The sequence below is a fragment of the Nuphar pumila genome, chromosome 16 (assembly GCF_984573655.1).
Source record: "Nuphar pumila chromosome 16, dmNupPumi1.hap1.1, whole genome shotgun sequence".
NCBI lineage: Eukaryota > Viridiplantae > Streptophyta > Magnoliopsida > Nymphaeales > Nymphaeaceae > Nuphar > Nuphar pumila.
In genome coordinates this window covers 57806467-57830846 of record NC_143264.1, presented here as the reverse complement: position 1 = coordinate 57830846, position 24380 = coordinate 57806467, and the positions used below count along the sequence as shown (strand labels likewise).

Below are 24380 nucleotides of genomic sequence, written 5' to 3'. Positions count from 1 at the left end.
TCTTAGAAAAGTCTCTTCCTATCACAAATCCAACCATTTCTCTCAACAAAAGAAGGAATATTTGGTAGGATTAAAGAAAATCCTATTTCCTTCAAGTTTTAATCTAGGATCGAAGAATCTTCACTTATACAATTAAAGGAAGTAATTTATTATAAGAAAACATTTGCAAATAAACTATTGAATGAAATTAAAACCAGAAAAATAGAAGAAGGACTAAAGAATCCCATGCCGCTTAAATAAATCAAAAAGTTCAACCAAAAACTTGAAAAAGAGGTATGTGCAAAAATACCTACCTCCTTTTGGTACATAAAAAAAATGAGGTTAGTTTACCCTATATTGAAGGGTTAGAAGAAAACAAAATTCCTAAGGTTTGGCCAATTCAAATGAAAGTTTATTAGAAACATGCAAAAAAGAAGTTTAAGGCTTTGTTAAAAAAACAATAATAAGAAAAAGTTGTTATCCTTGGAACTGCACAACCTTTTTCTATTGATAATGTTGCCGAAAAGAAAACATGCGTCCATCGGTTGGTTATAAATTATAAATCATTAAATAAAGTACTTAAATGAATAAGATATCTAATACCTTACAAACATGACCTTATTAGGAGAATTCATAGGAGCAAGATATACTCCAAATTCGATAGAAAACAATATACTTTTGAAGCAACCAAAAAACTAAAAAAATGAAGTTTATTGACTAATAGCGAGTACAATTTGTTGTCAGTAAAAAAACACGTGGCTAATAGCGACTATGAATATTGAATTGAATGTTTGTTTGTGATATATGTGTTTAGCATGCTTGATTCAGTGGGAATCAACTCTTGGTTTATGTTTTTTTGACGTAAAAACATATTTTTATGAGATGAAAACAATTGGCACCATCATAGCCATTGATTTTGGATCATCGAAAAAACCTTGTATTTGGGTGATTCAAAAGCCGGTTCCCACTAAACAAAACCTATAGATCATATCTACAATGTTAAACTTCGAGAAAAAAAATACTTAAAACTATTGTTTTTGAAGGGGCATAATGAGGCCAAACAAAAAAGGGGCCTAAGAAACACATTACTCATATATATATAGTAATGATTACGTGCTAAATGAAACATGTTAAATGGGTTTTTCTGCTCTTCTGATATTTTATTTCTCAGTTTGGACCATTGATTTTTCGATCATTATAAAAACCCAACAATGTCTATGTGTTGAAATCAAATACTTCAAGAGTTGATCCCTATAAAATCAATTTAAAATAAAACAAAAAAAACCTGAAAAAACTTATTTAGAATATTTCATTTAACACATACTCATTAATCTCTCTCTCTCTCTATATATATATATAAGTAATGGGTTGGTGCTAAACAGCATGCTTAATGGTTTTTTTGGGCTTTTTTTATTTTTATTTTAAAATTCTGATAGTACATATGTGATCTATGTACTTGATTTTATAGGGAGAGACTTTTGAAGCGTGTGATTCCAACACATGGGTGAGTTTTTATAAAGTTAAAAAAATCAACGGTTTAAAATCGACCCATATCAAGCGGTTTAGCACCAAATGGGTTTAGCACGGACCCATTACTATATATATATATATATATATTTATTTATTGTGAACCCCTGCTTGGGCGCGCTTCTCTTTGGGTATCGCAAGAATTCGGTCATTCTTGTTCTACTCCCAGCTCAGGTGCTCACCCACATATGATCCTCTCTCTCTCTCTCTCTCTCTCTCTCTCCATGCTCTCTCTGTCTCTCTCTCGCTCTCTCTCTCTCTATATATGTATATATTATGGTTATTTGGCTTAGGAGTGAATTCGTTAGTATTCTAGCGGGTTTTCATTCATACGTTTCCCGGTCCCGAAATTTGATACGACATAAATGTACACTTGAAACAAGAATCACATCTTATTTGACTCCGTGGTTCTTCAATTGTGACCCGTCAATGCTTTCCAATTCGAAAGAAAACATTTAGTTTGGTGTTGGTGGAGATGAATTTCCGTGCAAGTTGGTTAAGTGGTCCTGAAATTTGACGGGAATTTACTCTTTTGTGCATTAGAGAAATTGGTTTGCATTTGTTAGTTTTGGTTCATCGATCATATATATCGGATTCAAATTTGAAAATTTGATAGAGTTGCAAATCTTTTTCAGTTTAAATTGGAAGCGGGAGTTTGATTAAATTTAGCAATATCTTTGTGTGATAGAAATATCGTGAGCTTTGTATCATCTCGGCATGACTGATCTGTAAGTTACCATTTATTCCTCCTTTTTTGTTCTATCTGGCCGTTCTGTATGTTGTTTTTTTCCTTTTCAGTCTTCTCTTTCTTTTTCATCTACATCTAATGGATGCTAGAATTTCTGTTTCAGGAGTTACTCTGTGAAGGGACCATTGGTCATGGAGATGGATGAAATATACAATTGCGAAATCAAATTGGTAACTGTGGATTGTCTAATCAACTGTTTTTTCTGATTTAGTTTATAATGAACTGTTTAATTGAATTTTGAAGATGAAGTTAGTAACGTTGTGAAATGTTGCTGATATTGTAGAGGGTGAGCCCTGTCAGGCGTAAAGAGAAGGTGTTCATTGGTTGTGGAGCTGGTTTTGGTGGAGATAGGCCGTTGGGTGCTCTCAAATTGCTTCAACGAGTCCCGCAATTGGACTATCTAGTCATCGAGTGTTTGGCAGAACGTACTCTTGCTGATCGCTACCAGATAATGGTGTCTGGTGGTGATGGTTTTGATCCTCGTGGTATGTTTCCTTTCCACTATCTGGATGTGTGTTAATATGTATATTTATAAGCTACCGAAGAAGTGACGTGAAAGCATTTGCTTTGTTTTATGATCGTTTGATGCCCGAATTAGCATCTGTTGTATGTTCTGCCACCGCTCACTGCCATCTTGACATTATATTGATGCTATCATCATCCATCTACTTGTTAAACATTTCAAATTTCTAATTTAATGAATAAGCAAAAGTGGAGAGGCTCTGCCTACAATAACTGAGAATTTGTTGATTTCGAGAGATTTTCCAGTCCCCTTTGGAGGATTCGTGGTTTCACTCATTTTAGACAGTTGAAGATTAGTATGGCATGGTAGCAAAAGTTGACCCATTCGTGACACGAAAATATTAACCTAGTTTATTGATGATTTTATTTTATTATCATGATTTAGTTGCTTGTCTTTTAGTGTTCAATATTATGAGAATTTCAGAAAACACAAGTATATTGATGATTTCATTTTATCATCATGGTTTGATTATTTATTTTGTAATGTTAAATATTATGAGAATTTTAAAAACAGTGTTTTCTCCAAAATGAAAAGAACATCAAAATCTTGCCGTCTATAGTTGGAGGGTTTTAGCACTGGAAAACCAACTTCAAAAAATCTCCTTTTAAGCTTTCCGTTATTTCCTGCTTTCGTTTCTTCTATTTTATTTCTACATGATTGATTGAAGAAGCCCTGGTAAAATGTTCAATTTAATAGAGAATTTGATATCAAGAAATGCTTATATATTCCCTCCCCACCCGCTCACCTACCCAATGCCTGTCCCCACCCTATAGAAGAAAACATCAAAACAGCAGAGGAAACTGGTATTGAAGAAGAAACTTCACAATCAGATTAAACACCCGGACAGGCATGTATATAGACTGCACATTGTTTTCAGAACATGACTGGGAGGATGCAGCGGGTTCATCAATCATAATATGGGGCTGTGCAGCCTTTCTACGAGAATAAACTCGAGGAAAGAACTGAAAAAGTGGTTCAGCATTCTGATCTGAAACACTATGGACTGATTTGTCCATTTCTCTGGGTGACGCCAGCATAGAATCACAGGCAGTATGGTGCTCAGCTAGAAGGAATGAAAATCTATTGTATCATATTGATTTTCTGCACATGTACTGGAAGCATAATCATCTTCATGAAAAACGTGTTTAGAGATCACAAATTTTTGTGTGATGGGATTAAAGCACAGATATCCAAGATACTCATCATCATGCACCACAAGTTAACACTCTTGCGCTTTAGGAGCAAGTTTATTTCGTAACGAGGCATGTATGTGAACAAGACACTTGCTCCCAAAAACTCTCATTAGAGCATAGTTCGGGTGTTTCCCATGAAGGAGAAAAAAGAGAGTTTCTCCTCCTAGATTGGATAGGGGCATTCGGTTAATACAATACACAACAGTGTGAAAAGCCTCCGTCCAAAGAACTTTTCGAACACCGGAATCCACCAACATGGTTAATGTTGTCTCAAGATGTTTCCGCTCGGCCACCCCATTTTGTTGGGAGGTTTTCGGGCAAGACATCTCACACATTATACCGTTTTCATGTAAATAATTAGTAAAAGCCAAGAAAATATATTCACCACCACTATCGCTACGGAAACAAAGAATTTTGCAGAAGAATTGAGTTTCAACATAGGATTTGAACCTCCAAAAAACTTGAAAACTTTATCTTTGTGCTTTAAGAAATAAATCCAAGTAGACTTCGTAAAGTCATCAACAAAAATTACATAGAACTTGGATTTAGACATAGAGAGAACATACACTAGCCCCCACACATTAGAATGAACCAATTCAAATGGAAACAAAATTCTTTTATTAGCCAACTTAAAGAGCAATTCACAACTCTTACAAAAATGACACTTAAAATATAAAAATGACACTTTTGAGGCCGTATTCTTTAAGGGAATAAGACTTTTATTACATAGAGTTTGAATAAAACTAGAATTGCAATGTCCAAGCTTGTGGTGCCACACTTGGACTTATTTATTGGGACTAGTAACTTAAGACACAAGAACAGACAAAACACAATTGAGACTTTTGCGAGCTTCGTTCATGACATAGAGATTTCCGACCCTTTCTCCTTCAACGAGGATTTCCTTCATAAGAGGGTCCTTCACAGAAACAGAAAGAGGAGAGAAAACATGAGACTTGATTTGATCGATTAACTGAGGGGCAAAAATAAGACTTCGATGAATATTAGGAACAAGGTATTAGAAAGATTAAGAACTTCACAGCTCATTGGAATAGTGGCAGTTCCTATGTGTGCGATATGATGGTGTTTTGCGCCTCCCGTGACTATACTACCATTTTCACAATAGGGTATACGGCTATAGAGTTTACTTGTGTCATCTATTACATGATGGGCAGCTTTGAAGTCAACCATGAGTCATCTATTACATGATGGGCAGCTCCGAAGTCAACCAACCAAGTGTTATGTGCAGGAGAATTGGCATTTGATGTTGCTGCCCAGGTTGGTACATTTTGGCCAGCTACCCAAGAATTTGGATCAATGGTCCCTTGTGATGAATTTCCAGCAGCATTATGACGGAGCCCAACTTAATTGAAGGACATAATTAATGCATCAATATCACGATTTGATCCAGTGGTAGATGCAGTGTATCCTTGCTGACTCACATGGGGTCATAATCCAGAAGGTGGTGAAGGAGACAATCAGTAGGCTCTCAATCGTGGTGGATAAGGCACTTCAAGAGGCTTATATGTGGGTACATCTTGCCAATAACAATCGGAACAACTATAGCCCTTTTTTCCACACATCTGACAGGTAAGATTTGATCATGCACCCTGCTGTCCATGTTGGTATCCGCCAATAGTAGTAGTGTAATAAACGAAAAAAAAAAATATTTAAGTTTGGATTCGGGTCGAATCCGGACCCGGACCCGACCCGGACCCAAATGGAGGCACCGCCTCCCGTGTTTTGAAGACAGCGAGGCAGGGGTTTCAAAGAGAACCCCCGCCCCCCTTCTTCCTCTCTCGGTCTCTCTCCCCCGACCGACTCTCTCCCTCTTTCCCCCTCGTTCGTCCCTGCGGCCACTGACGCCGGTGACTCGCCGCCGACCACCATTTTCATCCCGTGTGCTGTAGGGAGCCGACAACCTCAGCTGCCGGCCATCTCCTTCCCTCTCTCTGCTGCGAAGGTGCCGGCGGCTCACCGCCACCGCCTTCCGCTCCGGCGACCCCAGGTACGCATCCACGTCCCCTCTTTTCCCTTCCTTTCGCCTCCTCTTCTACTTCTTCTTCTCGGTGAGGGGTCGACCGACAGGGGGGCAGAGCCCCCTGCCGTCGCCTCCTATCGGCAGGGGGTTACCCCTTGCCTTTCTCAAGATCGACCGACAGGGGGACTCCCCCCTATCTCTCTCTTTGGGTCGATTGACAGGGGGCAGAGCCCCCTGTCGTCGCCATTCGTCGGCAGGGGGCTCCGCTCCCCCTGTCCCTCTTGTTTCGCCGGCAGGGAGCGGAGCTCCCTGTGTCGGCCCACCTTTTCGGCAGGGGCTTCTGCTCCCTTGCCTTTTGTGGATTTCTCGGCTGGGGCGGAACCCCTGCCTCTTCGTGGTTCTTCCGGCAGAGGAGGGGCTCCCCCCCCCCTCTCTGTTCTCTCTGTCACGGCAGGGGAGGGGCCGAGCCCTCCTCCCTGCCTCCTGTTACGGCAGAGGAGGGGCTCGCCCCCCTCCTCTCTGTTCCCTCTATACAGTAGGGGAGGGGCACAACTCCTCCCTGCTCCTGTTCGTCAGGGGAGGGGTCGAGCCCCCTCCCTGCTCTTTGTTTTGACAGGGGAGGGGGCCGAGCCCCTCCCAGCTCCTTGTTGCGGCATGGGAGGGGGCTGAGCCCTCCCTGTGCCTCTTTTCTCGTTAGGCAGAGGCATCGCCCCTACCTTCGCTGTTTTTCGGCAGGCCGGGGCAAGCCCCCTCGCCTCGCTTTTCCCTGGCACATCAGGCGAGCCTCCGTTCGTTGTTGACAGGCAGCGACTTTGACCCTGCCTCTCTTCTACTTTGTCAGGCGGGGGCGCAACCCTGCCTGCCCTCGCTTTATGAGGGTAGGGGTGCAACCCCCTGCCTCCTCGGAGTCCGCTGATATCAAGTCAGCAGGGGCTCGCAGCCCCTGCTTCTTGCGCTTATAGCAGGTGCGCATGTGCACGATGCCCCTGCCTCTGCTTCCTTTACGTCAGGACGGCGACAGTGCCCCTGGCCTTCTATTTTTGGTGGTAGCATGCTAAGATCGTTACTTTTGCAGCTCGTGCGACGGATCCTGATTGCGCTCCGTGACCCAAGCCGTCCACCGCTCACACTCGCAGACGCCAGCAAGCTTGCAACTCCCAAAGGTAGGAGAAAATTGCACAGAGGACTTGGACAATTGAATTGAGTTCAATTAACTAAAAAGGACAATTAAATAAATATATATGCATATATATATATATCATATATATTTATACGAGTATGCATTTAACTCAAGGACGTGGTTTTGCGATCCTTGTTCTTTACTTTGCCGTCGTGCATCATACAAAGGTTTTGCGAGTGCACTCCTGCTTACAGTTCCTTTACTTGCCGCTGCGCGTTGTGCCGAGGGTTTGCGTTGCACTTCTGCTTACCGCCTTTACTTTGCCGTCGCGCTTTGCGCCTAGGCTCTTGCTTTTGCATATGTGTTGGTATTGCCTTGCTATTGCAGATGACGTGCATGTTCTTGCTCTTTGCGTATGCCTTAAAGACATCCTCGTGGAGAATGCAAGGGGCATTTACCACTCTCCCTCTTGCGACAAGAGTTCAGTCGGGAGCGAGCAACACATCATTGTCTAAGGAGAGGGATACATCGCAAGGATCCTGGCTCTTCGTGTGCGCAGTCCTGCAGAGTCGACTTGAGATTTTGGGGAACTGCGCAAAAGCATCTAAGACTGCTCCAAATCGAAGCATTTGGAATGATGTGATTGACTGGTTCTGCTCGCCTTTTTGGCATATCTCGGGTGATCCCGAATTGGGGGTTCGAGCGAACTTCTTAGCGGGTGTTTTGTTGAGAAACCCGTATCCCGTCTATCGAGGCCGGTATCGAGTCATGCGAGACATGTAGATACCCCAATAGCGGATGTGATTCAAGATAATCACATGCATAATGTTGGCACAAGATAGAGTAAAGTTGATAAACTTTACATCTTTGTGAAACACTCCTGTTAAGGCTTCTATTGAGGAGCTATACCCCCTTCATCCTAGAGTACTTGTAGTCATGCACGACACGTCTAGTACTGCGATGATCGGATGAGACGGTCGTGCGACCTCGAACAACACTAAATGCAAAATGCTGTAATCACATAAATGGCCTCACATTCGCCTTCACAGGCAAGATGCTCGAGTGGTTTAAAGACCACAACATAGAATGGGTCGTTAGTTAAGCAACCCCTAACGCACCCGTTCGCTTCTGATTGTCTGTCAAGGGAGAGGACAGATCGGTACAAAAACTCCAATGGACAGGTTGTTAACAACCACCCCACGGGCAAAAATCCGGCCTCCCTAGTCATTGGAGTTAAGGGATAGGGGCTACACAAGTTAGCTCAACACTTCTGCAGAAGTTGGATGCATCCGTGACACTGCTTTTCAGCCTCTGGGGAATCCTCTTTCGGCTAATGCCGTCCCCTTTGGAGCGGACTCAACTAGCTATTCGGGTTATTGAAAATACATAGAATAACAAACGCCCGAACTAGTCTCAGTTGTTTCTACGTTTTGCCTGCGCGTACCCGCAGGCCAGTAATTATCGAAACATAAGGTTTGTTCACACTGGTCGTGGGTCGTGAGATTCGCTTGCACTACTGCTTCGCTTGTACTACTAATTCACTTGCTTGCTTGATATTTTAGTATACTACTCGTTGAACTGTGCACGCCTGTCAAGGCGTTACTCTAGTTGGTTAAACTGCTTACGCAGTTCTTTGCGGAGTAATAAGGAGTTTCTCATACTAGTTAAATGCTTATAATAATAGCATTATACCAGTTGCTACATATTAGCATGTGACTTGCTTTATCCCTTGGTCGAACTGTTTGGTTCTTATTGTAGCGTAGCACTTGTTGGCTTGCATCTCATATGATTGATGTGATTGCATACAGCTCGTAATCTACGAACTGGTGGCAACTAGGATTGATGTGGCCGCTTGTCTTATAAGCTGCATACATATTGTGATATAACTGTTGCCGTATGATTGCTTATGAATGACTTGTGATGTAATGGTTTATGCCTTACAATTAATTTAATTACTTGTCTATGGACTGAGCCATTTTATGATAATTATATGTTTTACGAGCATTGTTATGCGTGCTTGTCTTATTCAGTTTTTTTGTTTGGCTGACGAGTAGAGTTAGTTACCCTTCGCCCATAGAATCAACTGAATTGCCATATCTGCGCGTTCTCATGTGTCGTTTACACATGCTTTGAGGGCCTATTTGAGGATTGCAATATTCCTTGTGGCAATCATACGATGCGTAGGATTATATGCTTCTGCATGGAGTGATACGATGCATATTGTTGATATTCATGCTTGTGCCCATATTGTGGCTACTGACATCGAGAGCAGTCAACTGTTCGGAGCAGTCGATTGTATAGATGCGTGTATCACCGAGTAGGGTGTTTGTCGAGCACCTGATCTCCAAAGGATTATCTGCGAGGGCGTGTATGATCAAGACCAGGTACCCGGCTAGAGTGGTAGATTCTCTGTGAGGATGTACACTGTCCACGAATGGGTAGCCGCGAAGACGATGAACTCCTGTGAGGAAGTGTATGGTCCAAGACCAGGTATACCATCTACGGCGGAATTCCTTGTGAGGTTATACATTTCCCAGACCAGGTGATCCGGCGTTGATCTTGTTGTTTGTATTAGTGGCTATCGACCCTGAGAGCGATCATTTGTGTTGATGCGTGTATCACAATGAATTTCATTGGATATGCATTAGTTGGGGACCCGCTTCCCAAAGGGTTCGCTGTGGGGGTATGTATGATCAAGATCAGGTGACCCGGCTAGAGCGGTAAAATCTTTGTGAGGATGTACACTGTCCACGAATGGGTAGCCGCAAAGACGGTGAACTCCTGTGAGGAAGTGTATGGTCCAAGACCGAGTATACCCTCTAGGGCGGTAATTCCTTATCAGGTCGTATATCTCCCGGACCGAGCGATCCGATGTGGATCTTGTGTTTTTGCTTACCACAGAAAGTTATGGTGAGTTGTGACGATTTTCTGCGATTGTTTGTGATAGCCAACTATGAATTCATAGTTTCGGCTTTCTGTTTCAGCATGATTACATGCAAGACTCATATATGAGAATCAAATCATTAGCGATTTGAGTTAGTGATTATGTTTTAGACCTTCTACGGAAGGGTGAGCTTTTCTGAGGAAGTATGACGCCTTAGTGCGTGATAACCGGTGACTGTTGGCCGCGTAAGGCCTTGAGAGATGGGAATAAATTAAGGTTGTTCAGGACAAAGCGTTTGTTAGAAGTCGTGAGAGCGACCAACGATGTCCTGATACTGTTTTAGATGCAGAGACCTTGTTCTAGGAATGAGGACAAGCTTGTTGCGTAGTAGTTCACAGCTTATGATCAAATGGATCGTATGCTGCGTTTGTCAGTTGAACTGCTTACTTGCTTTGAACTGCTTACTTGCCTTGAACTGCTTACTGTTTGCCCTGCTTACGCGCTTGCACTCCTTACTCGCTTGCACTGCTGACTCGCTTGTATTACTTATGTGTTTGCACTATTCACCTGCTCGCATTGCTTACCTGTTTAACTGCATATCTGCTTTAAACTGTGTAACATACTGAATTAAATGTACTTAATTCAGTTTCCTGTTAGCCTCTCTTGTGCACCTACTAGTTTTTCGCGAAACTAACCCATTCTATGGGTACAGGTGATGATTAGGTACACTACGGGCGATGGCGCAATTGCAAGATGGCTTCAAGACTTCTTCTTCCTGCTCTTAGCTCGCGTCCTGGACGCTTGGGTTTGTATCGGATTTCCCTTAGGATATCCGAATCTTGTGAATTTTGGTTCTTTTAGCTTGCCTTATGATTTATCAAAAGAAAATCTTTCGTTGATTTTATAAACAAACTCTGAAGGAAAGAGATATTTGTAGTCTCTTGCCTGTTTTTCTGAAAAGGTTCGCAAGTTTGAAATTTGGGGCGTTACAGCAGACCTCTATGTTAGGGACATTGTGAGATTGCACGGTGTTCCCGTGTCAATCATCTCCGATTGTGACCCGAGGTTCATCTCCAGGTTTTGGGGGCAGCTGCAGTTGGCCTTGGGCACAAAACTGAAATCCAGCACCGCCTTCCACCCTCAGACCGATGGGCAATCTGAACACACGATTCAGACTTTGGAGGACATGCTGCGAGCGTGCATGATAGACTGGAAGGGAGAATGGGACTCTCATACTGGGTTGGCAGAATTCGCGTACAATAATAGTTATCATGCGAGTATCGGTATGGCCCTGTACGAAGCCTTGTACGGGAAGCCTTGTCGATCACCTGTTTACTGGGATGAGGTTAGTGAACGGATGCTAAATTCACCTATAGTGCTACAACACTATACTCAGCAAGTGCATATGATCAGGGAACGTCTGCGTACCGCGCAGAGTCGGCAAAAGTGTTACTCCGATCGTCGACGTAGAGAGCTTGTGTTCTCAACAGGAGATATGGTTTTTGTTAAGGTATCTCCTATAAAGAGCGTTTTCCGTTTCGGGAAGAAGGGAAAGCTGAGTCCCCGGTTCATCGGACCTTTTGAGATCCTGGATCGGATCGGTGAGGTGGCGTACCGTGTTGCGCTGCCTCCTCAGTACACTCAGATCCACGACGTCTTCCACGTATCTATGCTGAGAAGATACGTTCATGACCCATCACACATCATTTATTATGATGATGTAGATATCAAAAAAGACTTGACGTTCGAGGAAAGACCAGTGACAATCGTTGATCGTCGAGACCAAGTGCTCAGATCGAAGACAATTTCTCTTGTAAAAGTACGTTGACAACACCATGGAATAAATGAATGTACATGGGAGCCTGAGTCTGATATCAGGGAAAAATACCCTGACTTATATTTTGACCAATATATGCAATAGAAATTTCGCGGACCAAATTATTTTAAGGAGGGTAGGATGTAACAAAAAAAATTTGTTTTGATTCGGGCCGGATCCGGACCCGACCCGACCCGGACCACCGCCTCTTGCTGTCTTTTAAGACAACGAGGCAAGCGGCAGGAGGGTTACGAAACCCCCCTCACTGCCTTTCCCCTCTGCTCTCTCGTCTCTCTCCCTTACCCTCTCGCTCGTCCACCGTCACCGACGCCGGCGACTCTCAACAACCCGCCGCCACCGACATCATCGACCCTCTTTCTGCCGGCGAGCTTCCCTCCGACGACCACCAGGTACGCCTTTCTCCCCCTTTTCTCTTCCGTTTCGCCGTCTCTTCTCCCGCTCATCGACAGACGGGGGCAAAGCCCTTCCCGTCGGTTGTTTACGACAGGGAAGGGTCGTGCGACAGGGGTTTTAACCATGGTTGCCAGTTGAGGAAGCGGGAGCGGGAAGCGATACGGGAAGCGGGAGTGGGAAGCGAGGCACTTTTAAAATTTTAGGAAGCGGGGAAGCGTGGGACCACTTAGGAGCGATTCGGGAAGTGTCTCGGAAGCGACCTAGGAAGCGTCTCGGAAGCGACCTAGGAAGCGTCTCGGAAGCGAGGGGGAAGCGAAAAAAATAAATAAAAAATAAAAAAATAAAAAATATAAAAAATTGGAAAAAACAGGGGAAGTGTGGGGGAAGCGAGGGGGAAGCGTGATGGGAAGCGCGCTTCCCATTAAAGGGAAGTGCGTCCCCCATTAAAGGGAAACGCATCCCCCATTAAAGGGAAACACGCTTCCCAAAAAAGGGGGACGCTTCCCCCCACGCTTCGGAAGCGCGAGGTTTCGCGCTTCCGAAGCGCGCTTCCCCTTTTAGCTAGGCGCTTCCGGTAACCCTGGTTTTAACCCCACCTGCTGTCGACAGGTCGGCAGGGGTAAAACCCCTGCCGCTTGTGAGGAGGGTTCCGGTAGGGGGTTTTGGGGCCCATGCCTGCCCTTTTGACTTTACCAGGGAGGGTCGAGACCCCTCCCTGCCTCCTGTTCTTCTAAGGAACCGACAGGGACCTTTGGTCTCTGTCTCGTATCCTGTTAAGCAAATCAACAGGGGCCTTTGGCCCCTGCCTCCTCTCCCAAAGGTCGCAGAGGGGCTATTGGCCCCTGCGTCTCTCTCTCGTTGCTCATTTTCTTGGCAGGGGTCATCGGCCCCTGCCCTTTTTTTGTTGTTGTTACTATTCCAGCAGGAGGCCCCTGCCCCTTTTACTGTTCCAGCAGGGACCATCAACCCCTGCTCTTTTTGTTGTTCCAGCAGGGGCCATCGACCCCTGCCTTTGTACTTTTCCAGCAGGGGCCGATGGTCCCCTGCTTTTCTTTTTCTTTTTCTTTTAAGATTTCCAACAAGGGCCGAAGGCCCCTTGTCTTTTTAAAAATAACCAGCGGGGGCCGATGGCCCCTGCACCTGTTCTTTAGCGGCCAGGGTCATTTGGCCCTGCCCCATCCTTTTTTCGAGTCAATTGGGACGGTTGGCCCCAGCCCTATGTATAAGAGAAGTCGAGTCTTCGCCTTGCTTTTGCTTTTGTGCATTTTAATATCGCATATTTGCAGCTATGACGGATCCCACTCGCGCTCCGCGACCCGAGCCGTCAATCGTGTACATCCGCAGACGCCAGCAAGCTCGTAACTCTCCAAGGTAGGGGAAGATTGCACGAAAGACTTGGATAATTGAATTAAGTTCAATTAAACTAAAAACGATCATTAAATGAATATATATATACAAATATATATATTTATACAAGTATGCACTTCACTAAAGGATGCGGTTTTGCAATCCTTGCCCTTTACCTTCTATTAGTTTTTACTTGCCATCACACATCGCATCGAGGTTTAGCGTTGCACTTCTGCTTACCGCCTTTACCTTACGTCGCGCTCTGCGCTTAGGCTCTTGCTTTTGCATATGTGTTGGTATTGCCTTGCTATTGCAGATGACGTGCAAGTTCTTGCTCTTTGCGTATGCCTTAAAGGCATCTTCGTGGAGGATGCAAGGGGCATTTACCACTCTCTCTCTTGCGACGAGAGTTGAGTTCGGAGCTAGCGTTACATCCTCGTCTAAGGAGAGGGATACCTTGCAAGGATCCTGACTCTTCGAGTATGCAGTCCTGCAGACGAGTTGGGGTTCGAGCGAGCTACTTAGTAAGGGTTTTGTTGAGAAACCTGTATCCCGTCTATCGAGGCCGGTATCGAGTCATGCGAGGCATGTAGATACCCCGATAGCGGATGAGGTTATAGAAAATCGCATGCATAATGTTGGCACAAGGTACTGCTGTTTTAAAAGATAAAGTAAAGTTGATAAACTTTACATCTTTGTGAAACACTCCTGTTGAGGCTTCTATTGAGGAGCTGTACCCCCCTTCATCCTAGAGTACTTGTAGTCGTGCACGACACGTCTAGTACTGCGATGATCGGATGAGACGGTCGTGCGACCTCAAACAGTGTTAAATGCACAATTCTGTAATCACATGAATGACCTCACATTCGCCTTCACAGGCAAGATGCTCGAGTGGTTTAAAGACCACAACATAGAATGGGTCGTTAGTTAAGCAATCCCTAACGCACCCATTCGCCTCTGGTTGTTCTGTCAAGGGAGAGGACAAAGCGGTACAAAACTTCAATGAACAAGTTGTTAACAACCACCCCACGGGCAATGATCCGGCCTCTCCAGTCATTGGAGTTAAGGGAAAAGGGGCTACAATAGTTAGCTCAACACTTCTGCAGAAGTTGGATGCATCCGTGGCACTGCCTTCTCTGGAGAATCCTCTCTCGGCTAAAGCCGCCCCTTTAAAGCAGACTCAACTAGCTATTCGGGTTATTGAAAAATACATAGAATAACAGATGCCCAAACTAGTCTCAGTTGTTTCCACGTTTCGCCTGCGCGTACCCACAGACCAGTAATATCGAAACATAAAGTCTGTTCACACGGGTCGTTGGGTCGTGAGATTCGCTTGCACTACGGACTCGCTTGCACTACTGACTTGCTTGCACTACTAATTCGCTTGCACTACGGACTCGCTTGCACTACTTATTCGCTTGCACTACTTACTCACTTGCACTACTTATTCACTTGTACTACTTACGCGCTTGCACTATTTTACCTCGTGCATTGCTTACCTGTTTGACTGCATATTTGCCTTAAACTGCGTAACCTGCTGAATTAAATGTACATAATTCAGTTTCCTGTGGTCTTTCTTGTGCACCTACTAGTTTTTCGCGAAACTAACACATTCTATGAGTACAGGTGATGATTAGGTACACCACAGGCGATGGCGCGATGGCAAGATGGCTCCAAGACGTTATTCTTCCTGCTCTTAGCTTGCGTCCTGATGTTTGGGGTTTTGTAACGGATTTTCCTTGGGATATCCGAATTTTGTACTATTTGGAGAACTTCTTAAATGAAAGTGGCTTTTCCAAGTGTTTGCAAGTAGCATGGGTTGTGCGTTTTTGTTCTTTTAGCTAACGCGCCCAAAGTTGTCAGCTTGCCTTTCTGAAATTAACAAAAGAATAGTTTTCCGCTGATTTCGTAAACCATCTCTGAGATAAAGAGATTTCTTTTTATTCTCTTGTCTGTTTTTCTGAAAGGTTTGCAAGTTTGAAATTTTGGGGCGTTACAGGCCATGTACTCTGATTCTTTTTATGCAATTGTCTCGAGACTTCTATTTCTTACTTAATTAATAAAATTTTGGTTTGCTATGGTGTGGATGATAAATTTAAAATCCCTTATGGTTGGTTGGTTATCCAATGATGAGTGGAACTGTTAAGGCCCCGAGTCTCTATTTCTGCAATGCTTTAAAAAAAAAAAATTTGCGTTTTTAAGGTATGAGTTGGAGTCGTTACAGGCAGCATGTTTCTCTTGCATAAACGTGCAGCCAAATAGTGTTGGACAGTAGGCAATCCTTCACCAAAATGTGTAGCATTGGTCTGCCTCACAGCAGCCCAACAAAAGTCGAACGATCATTTGATTAATGCATCTACATATACAAGAAAATAACATGCTGGAAATGCTATGTTGATGCATCTTTGTGCCTGAAAAATATCATGTATGCATACAGCTATACAATATAGTTACTAAAGATGACATCATTGTGTGAGAAATCCGATCAACATACATTCGGGTCTGGTCCGCACCTAATACGGTCTGTATTCGGGTCTGACCAGCCAGTAATATTATGTATTTTCATACTTAGTTATTTTCAGTTTTTTCAAAAATTTGGCTAAGTCTGGGAGAAAAATCGTTTGAACCTCAAATTTTGTTTACCGATGCTTTTGAGTTTGGGCTTAGCCCATGCCTCATCAGCTAGGTCTAAATGAGTCATCTAAAATGTGAGAATGAGTTTTATTTTCGACCTTTAAATTCAAGCAAAATTCGAGCAAAATTCGGGTTATTTTTGGGCAAAATTCGAAATTTATATTCATGTGATATATTGTTGGATGCATCTCGGAACGCCGAGCACAACGCTATGTTACTTTTCTGAATTAGAGTCCTGGTTGGCCAAAAAATCGCATTTTTTGAAAAAAGAGCAGTTTGTCGTATTAGATCCGGATTTGGATCGGACTGAATCCAATGGGTTTAATCCGAATTATTATAGATCTGGACTCTATCTACGACCCATAATAATATGGATTTGGTCCAGTCCAAAAATTATTTGGATTTTTAAAAATGGATTTGGATCTTAGATCTAAATCTAGATCCAAATCCATGCCCAACATTTTTCTAGCTTTAAATTCAATAACAAGCTTTAATTTGGGGTTAAATAAGGTTGAGAATTCTCCTAAGTTAATTTGGCTATTTTTGGAAGCTTTTAGATAATTATTAATTAATTAATTTTTATGAATTCTGAATTTTAATTAGGGTTGAGAAGGACTTCTAAATGGAGTCCTTGTACATGCCTAAGAAGGCTAGAGTAGGTTTTAGAAAGGACTTCTAAAAATTTGGAAACTTTGAAAAAGTCAAGTTTTAAAAGAGTTTAATTTTTTTTGGAAAGAGGGAGAGAGAATTCTCAAAAGAGGAGAGGAAATCCATCTAAAGGGGCTGGAGAAGGGGGAGGGCATAACCCCTCTTGGCCTATTTAAACATAAAAAAAAAAGGAAGAAAGAGAGAAGGAAAGAAAAAAAGAGAGGAAAAAAGAGGAAGAAAGAGGAAGGAGAGGAGGAGAGCTGCACCGGCCTTTCACCCACGTTTTTCAACCTTCACCCCTATTTTTCTTTATTTTTTTTATTCAAGGTATGGGTTTTCTCTCTTGAATCAAGTGGAAAATTGATATAGATGGGATTTCTATGCAATAATTTGATGGAAATCTATGGAAAAAGGGTTTAAATTTATGTTTTCGTAAAAATATATGAAGGAGGATGCATGGATCTTCTTCTATGGTTGTACCCTTAATTATTTTCATTCTTTCATGCAATAAAAAATCTGTATATACTAAAACAAAATTTTTATTGGTGGTAAATGCGTTTATTTAGAGGTTTTTGTTGATAGATATTGATATCCATGGATGCCCTTTATTTAGGCTGTAGTGGTACCTTGTCACTATTTCAAGAATTTCTCATGGGAATGTATGTGTTAGCTAACTATGCCATATGATTTGTTAGTAGTCTAAAATCAGTGCCTTCTCTTTTTTTTTGGATGGTATTATTAGTGTCATTTCTCTGCACGCTGCTGTTGTGGGGTACTCTCACAACCCTCTGTATGCCTATGCATACCTATCAATGGTGTCACAAAACTGTGCATACATATGCACATACTATCATATGCGTTTGTACATGAATATTAAATCTTTTTGTTCATTTTAAACAGTTCCATATTTCCATTGTTAGAGCTTGTGCACTGATGATCTACATCACACAAATATGGTTGCCTATGTGGGGGATACAACCATTTTTTTAAAGCTTCTAAAATGAGTAATATATATGGGGACATAGAATGGAGTATGACATAGCCGGTGAATATCAGCACATTAATCCAGTAAAAGTGCATTTAGGTAAACATTTCTAATCAGTCTTACTTTGTAGGTTTTCGGCAGTTCTTGTGGTTAGTCAGCAATTGTGAATTCAGGATTTTTTGTCTGGGTTAGAGCAGGGGGCTAACAAGTACATTGCCTTGAAATGGAAGGTGATTTACATATCAAACAGAGAAAGAAGTTGCAGTTTAGGAACTGTTGTAAATGTAGCAAAAGGAGGTTACAAACAACAATTGTTGTAAATGTAGCAAAAGGGGGTTGTAACTTGGTACTTTGCTAGCACGTGTTGGAACAAATTCTGATTATGTGATATAATGATGAGAGCATCTAGCATGCCTTTTGAAAGTACTGTTGAGGAAGCAAAAGCGTAGAACCTGGAACTTGTTGTAATGATGTATTGCATTATATTATTTCTTCTCTTGGTAGAGGACTTTCTTTTAATAAGTGTAGAGATTGAGTGGTAATGGCTTGGACTGGTATCCCCATCGGTGGGGATAAAGTAGTCATGGAGGTGTGTGCTCTAGCACTCAAGTGAGAGCACATATTGATAATCATCCATAAGCAGTAGATAGTTGAAAAACCAGAACTTTGTCAGATGATTGTATTCTTCATTTATAGGAACTCAATACTTGGAATTAGTATGTATTAGTCTATAACATAAAGGTGTCAAGTATTGATTGCAGATCTGGTTTGTTTTCAGGAGCATTTGGAATATGTTCGATTTCTAATATTTGCACCCAAACTTTTCCTTGTTTATGTTTGCTATCTTAGTAAACATTTACCGACATGAAGTGTTTATACATGATATGCTTGCAAGCATTCATCTAACATTCATACTCATAGTAGCAAACATTATTGGTATTCTCAAAATGTCACTAAAATGTCATGAAATGGCAGACCTGCACAGGTGCAGCCTGTGTAAGGAGCTGCTGGGTTTTGTTTCAAAAAAAAAAACAACTGAAAATAAAAGTTTTAAAAACAAATCTTGTGTGGCAGGTGGGTGGCCTGCTACCCCCAGCTGATTGGGTTCAGCTGGGTGGGGTTTGAACCCCTAGTCGACGGGGTCGGCAAGGCTATAGGCCTACTTCAAAAAAAAAATGTGATGAATCAATTATATTTTTGAAAACAAAGTTTTTATAAATAAAAAGAGACTTTGTTTTGGACAGGCGGGTGGCTTGTTTGGGATCAGCCGGGTCGGGGCTGAACCCTAGTCGACGGTGTCGGCTAAGTTTGATAAGCCAACTTAATATATATATATATATATATATATTTAACACTTATATTATTTAAGTCTGGAATTAGATATTTAATATGCATGTTAAAATTTCAGAATTTCGTTATACACATGTGGGTTGATTTGAATACATGTTGTGAATGAAAACTTTCACATGATTTGAATTGATATGACATACTTAAGTATTATGCTATACGAAGTTTGTTTCTAAGTGCATGTGCATACATGAATTAATGTGTGTTTCACATGTACATAAATGCATTGATTGTTCACTTGTCCAAATTGAGATGATTCATCAATGAAAGCATGTTTGTGGAATGGTTACATAAAGGTACATGCACATGAATACTGAACACATGCATATGAAGGTGGTATATCATGCACATGTTAAATTGACATATATGAATGTGCATTTTAAACGTATGTTGACATCATTTCATTTATAACATGATTGTTTCAATTTTTGCGTATGAGCCTGGTGAGTGGTGTGAGTTTTATGAAAACGCTTTTTAAAACAATATTTTTATTCAAAATCAAGTGAAAGCCAGACACCAAAAATATAAAAACCGACTCGCACGAGTGGTGGAGTCTGGGTCGATATGAGGGAACGGGAAATATTTTGTATTCAACACACAATCTACACTACTCTTTATTGCCTTGAAGAATAAAAAAATTTAATTAAATAAAATAACTAAGAGAGCACTGTAAAAGTATCTTTAACAAGATACTATAGTCGATGGAACAATATAAATGTGTGAACATACACACACCAAGAACACTTGAAACACTTGTGCACAAAAGCACAAAACACGAAATCACAAATGTGCAACTGCACTCATAAGTTTCATAAACAATAAAAAGGTTGGGCAATAATCCCCAACACCCTTGAGAGAAATACAAGAGGGAGTGCCCATATTTATAGGGCATTAGGAGACCTTGGAAGGGGCTCCACATAGTCGGTGGAGCCCCTCCAACGGTCACAAATGTGACCGTTGGAGGGGTCCAACGACTAGTGTGTTGGGCCCCTCCCAAGGTAGGTACAATGCATTAATTACAAGAAAAATAAAAAGAAATAGAAAATACAAAAACATATTCATAAAATAGAATATGTGTAAAATGCCTAAACTACCCCTAAGACTAAAGATAGGAATATATATATTTTATATATATAATAGGTAAATACATATACATATATATAATATATGTATATGTATTACCTTATATATATAAAAAATATATATGAAATTACAAGTTTGATTACATAATTTAACACCCCCCGTCAAACTTAGGGCAAGATGACCGATAGTTTGCCAAGAAGGAAGTTGAACCGCGGGGCGCACAAGGCTTTAGTAAAGAAATCTGCTAACTGGTATTCGGATGTGACATAAGGGAGATCAATGACTCCCCGGAGATATGCTTCACGAACATAGTGACAGTCTATTTCGATGTGTTTAGTCCACTCATGAAAGGTGTGATTTTTCGCAATGTAAATTGCACTCTTGTTGTCGCAACACAGCTTGGTGGGCCCTTCAATTGTGATCCCCATGTCTTCCAGCAGTTGATGAATCCAAACAATCTCCATGGTAGTAGTTGCCATAGCACGATATTCAGCTTCAGTTGAGTAGAGTGACACCTTTTGTTGCTTCTTGCATCTCCACGAAATTAGTGAGTCTCCTAAGAATACACAAAAACCAGTGGTGGGGTGACAATTATTTGAGTCACCTCCCCAATCAGAGTCAGTATAAGCAATCAATTTTAAATCGGATGAAGAGGACAGAAAAACTCCCTTATTTAGAGTACCCTTTATGTATCTTACGACTCGCAAGATGACACTCATGTGAACTGATGTAGGCGCATGCTGAAACTGACTTGGAGTATGGACTGCATGGGATATATCTGGTCTGGTAATACTCAGATACATCAAAGATCCTACAAGCTGTTTGTAGGGTGTAGGATCCGAAAGAGGAACCCCATCATCAATTTTCATTTTTGCCACTACTACTTCAGGAGTTTCGCAAAGCTTCTCATCTGTAATACCTGACCTGTCAATGATCTCAGAAGTAAGCTTAGTTTGAGATAAGAAGTATCCTCTAGGAGAATATGCTACTTTAATCCCCAAAAAGTAAGTTAGAAAACCCAAATCAGACATTTCAAACTTATCTTTCAAGATAGATTTTATACTTTTAACCCCGTTAGAATTACTCCCAGTGATGAGCATGTCATCAACATATAATAATAAAATCACAATCCCTGCATTGGATTTTCTAACAAATAGAGCAGTGTCTATAAAGCAAGAAACAAATCCATTTTCGATCATTACAGAGTTAAACCTATCATACCAGGCCTTGGGAGCTTGTTTTAGGCCATAAAGTGCTTTTTGAAGACGAACCCCTTTTCCCTTGGGAGTCTTCATTCCAAGTGGAGCATTCATATAAACTTCTTCGTTTAAATCACCATTTAAAAAAACATTTTTAATATCCATTTGATAGATGTTCCATTTGTTGATAGAGGCAACGGTTATAAGACATCGGACAGTGACCATACGAGCTATAGGAGCAAAAGTTTCTTCATAGTCAATACCATACTCTTGACTATATCCTTTTGCAACCAAACGAGCTTTATATCTTTCAAGGCATCCGTCACTTTTAGTCTTTATTTTGAAGACCCATCTGCACCCTATTGTTTTCTTACCTTTAGGAAGATTTTGAAACTCCCAAGTTTTAGCTTTTCTCTTCATTGTTCATTGCACTAATCCATTCAGGATACTTTTGTGCTTCTTCAAAATTTCTAGGTTCTATATAAGAATGAATGGTACTAAGACATGCTTTATATTTAGGTGAAAAAGAGTCATAGGAAATAAACCTAGAGGGAGTCTTTCTACTTCTTTCGGTTCTACGAGGAATTACTTCGTTCTGAGAAGCACTTGGACCAGTATCATCATATCTTTCAAGAGCACTTCTAAAGTTGTTTTGATCTCTATGAGTATAGGTGATAGTGTCTCTAGGTAACCCTTCATCAATATGTTGATGTGATGAAGGGAGCAAAGGGATGTTTTCCTCAGTTTCAAATTCATTTAAGTTACCTTGATCTGACTTATCATCGCTAGAGTCATCATCTTTATTTAGTAAATCAAATAAAAAAGAATAGTCCACATTCTCATTATGAGATTCACCACGTTCGAATCCACTAAGATTTTCCAAAAAACTCACATTTCTGGAAACATATAGTTTATCACTTTTGACATCATAACAACGAAAACCCTTTTGGGTTTCAGAATAGCCGAGAAAGGCACAAGGAATGGCCTTAGGAGAAAGTTTGTCATTCTTATCAGTAAGAACAAAACATTTACATCCAAAGACCCTTAACCTGCTATAATCAGGTTCCTTCTCGTATAATTTTACAAAGGGAGAAATTTTGCCTAAATTTTTCGATGGAAGTCTGTTTATCAGATAGACAGAGGTAAGGGCTGCCTCAGCCCAGAGATTCTTTGGAATGTTTTGTGAAATGAGTAAAGTCCTAGTTGTTTCAATGATGTGCCTATGCTTTCGTTCGGCTAACCCATTTTGTTGGGGGGTTTTTGGACAAGATTTTTGGTGAAGAATACCAAAATTTTCAAGATAACTTTTGAATTCATTTGAGAGGTATTCTCCTCCAGAGTCAGACCTAAGGATTTTTAGGGATCTATTGAATTGATTTAGAATCATCATATGAAAGCTTTTAAAAGTTGAGAAAACTTCATGTTTATGTTTAAGGAAATAAATCCAACAAAACCTAGTATAGTCATCCACAAAAATTACATAGTATGGAAATCCTCCTTTTGACATCACAGGAGCTGGACCCCATACATCAGAATGAACAATTTCAAAAGGTTTTGTCGTAAACATGGATCTTTGAGAAAAAGGCAAACACTTCATTTTCCCAAGAATACATTCATTACATATAAAATCACTTTTACAAAAATGTTTAATAAAAGGAAAATAGGAGATTTTAACAATATTGGGATGACCCAATCTCTTATGCCATACATGAATATCTTTGTTTTGAACAACATTACAAAATTGACTCTTGGGAACTTGAAGAAAATCAACGTAGTAGAGGTCTCCTCTTCTAGAGCCTTCCCCAATCAATCTCCCGGACTGACGATCCTGTATCCAACATTTATTAGAAGAGAACTTTATATCGCAACCATGGTCCGAGAGTTGGGAGACGGAAAGAAGATTTAAATTAAGTTTTGGGATAAGACGAATTTTTGGAACAAAAAAATCTTGTCTTTCAAAATTGCTTATTCCTTTAATCTCAAGAGGTATTCCATCCGCGGTTGAGACAAAGGATGGAAGAGTATTTTTAGAAAAATTTGAAAGGGAGCAAGTACTTGGGGTCATGTGAAAGGATGCCCCGGAATCTAAAAGCCAAGATGTCTTACCGGGGGAAGAAGATGACATAGTGGCTCCGGAAATGCCTCCCTTGAGAAAAGGTTGCAAAGCATCTACGATTTGTTGAAGAGAAAGAGGCTCACTTGATGAAGATCGTTCTTCCGCTTGGGATGCCATAGTTGTTGCAATTAATTTCTTCCATTTAGGACATATAGGTTTGATATGTCCCGGTTCTTTACAAAAGTGGCAAGTTAACTTGCTATAGTCCCTCTTGCCATACCGATCATTTCCTCCTTGGTTCTTGAAATGAGGAGGTCTATAGGTCTTCACGTTATTCCCCGGTCTTTACACGACATTAACCAATTCAACATCTTCTTGAGTGGAAGAGGTAACAAGAATGCTAGGATTATTCTTGCTAATCTCCCATACGGGTCTCTTCACCACTTAGCTTGGTGATAACATCTTCAAGGGAGGGAGATGTAAAAGCGGAGAGAAGAGAGGACCGAACTTGTTCAAATTCGGGTCTAAGACCGTTTAGAAAATTGAAGAATCGGTCTTCCTCAAGTTGTTTGTGCCTTAACTCGATAGCTTCTCCACTCTATTTTGGTTTAAGGATGGCAAGCTCGTCCCAAATAGAGGATAATTCGGCAAAGTACTCCCGAATGGTCATATCATTTTGTTGGAGGGTTAAAGCCCTCTTTTGGAGAAAGTACTTGTGAGATAAGTCTCTTGAAGTGTACATTTTCTCAAGATACAACCAAGCTTCGGAAGCTTTTTTAAATTTGATGATATTGGCGTTAATCTTGGTCTCAACAGATGAAAAAATCCAAGATAAGATCTTGAAGTTCTTCATTTTCCAATCATCATGCCTTTTAGAATATTCTTCAAGAGCCTTTAGT

At 41.2% G+C, this 24380-nt stretch overlaps 1 protein-coding gene across 2 annotated transcripts in view; it reads left to right on the top strand.

Annotated features, from left to right (window-relative positions):
* The first annotated feature begins 1618 nt into the window (after positions 1-1618).
* The window catches only part of LOC149813271 (propionyl-CoA carboxylase), a 216146-nt gene continuing 193384 nt past the window's right edge, over positions 1619-24380 (top strand). Inside the window, exons 1-4 of one of the 2 annotated variants that reach the window (XM_089990899.1) lie at positions 1619-1680; positions 2142-2234; positions 2358-2424; positions 2538-2739. In XM_089990899.1, coding sequence (XP_089847025.1) covers positions 2224-2234; positions 2358-2424; positions 2538-2739 — 280 coding nt within the window. In that variant the 5' untranslated portion in view covers positions 1619-1680; positions 2142-2223. The remainder of the gene's footprint in view (positions 1681-2141; positions 2235-2357; positions 2425-2537; positions 2740-24380) is intronic. The other variant, XM_089990900.1, reaches the window with a different exon arrangement.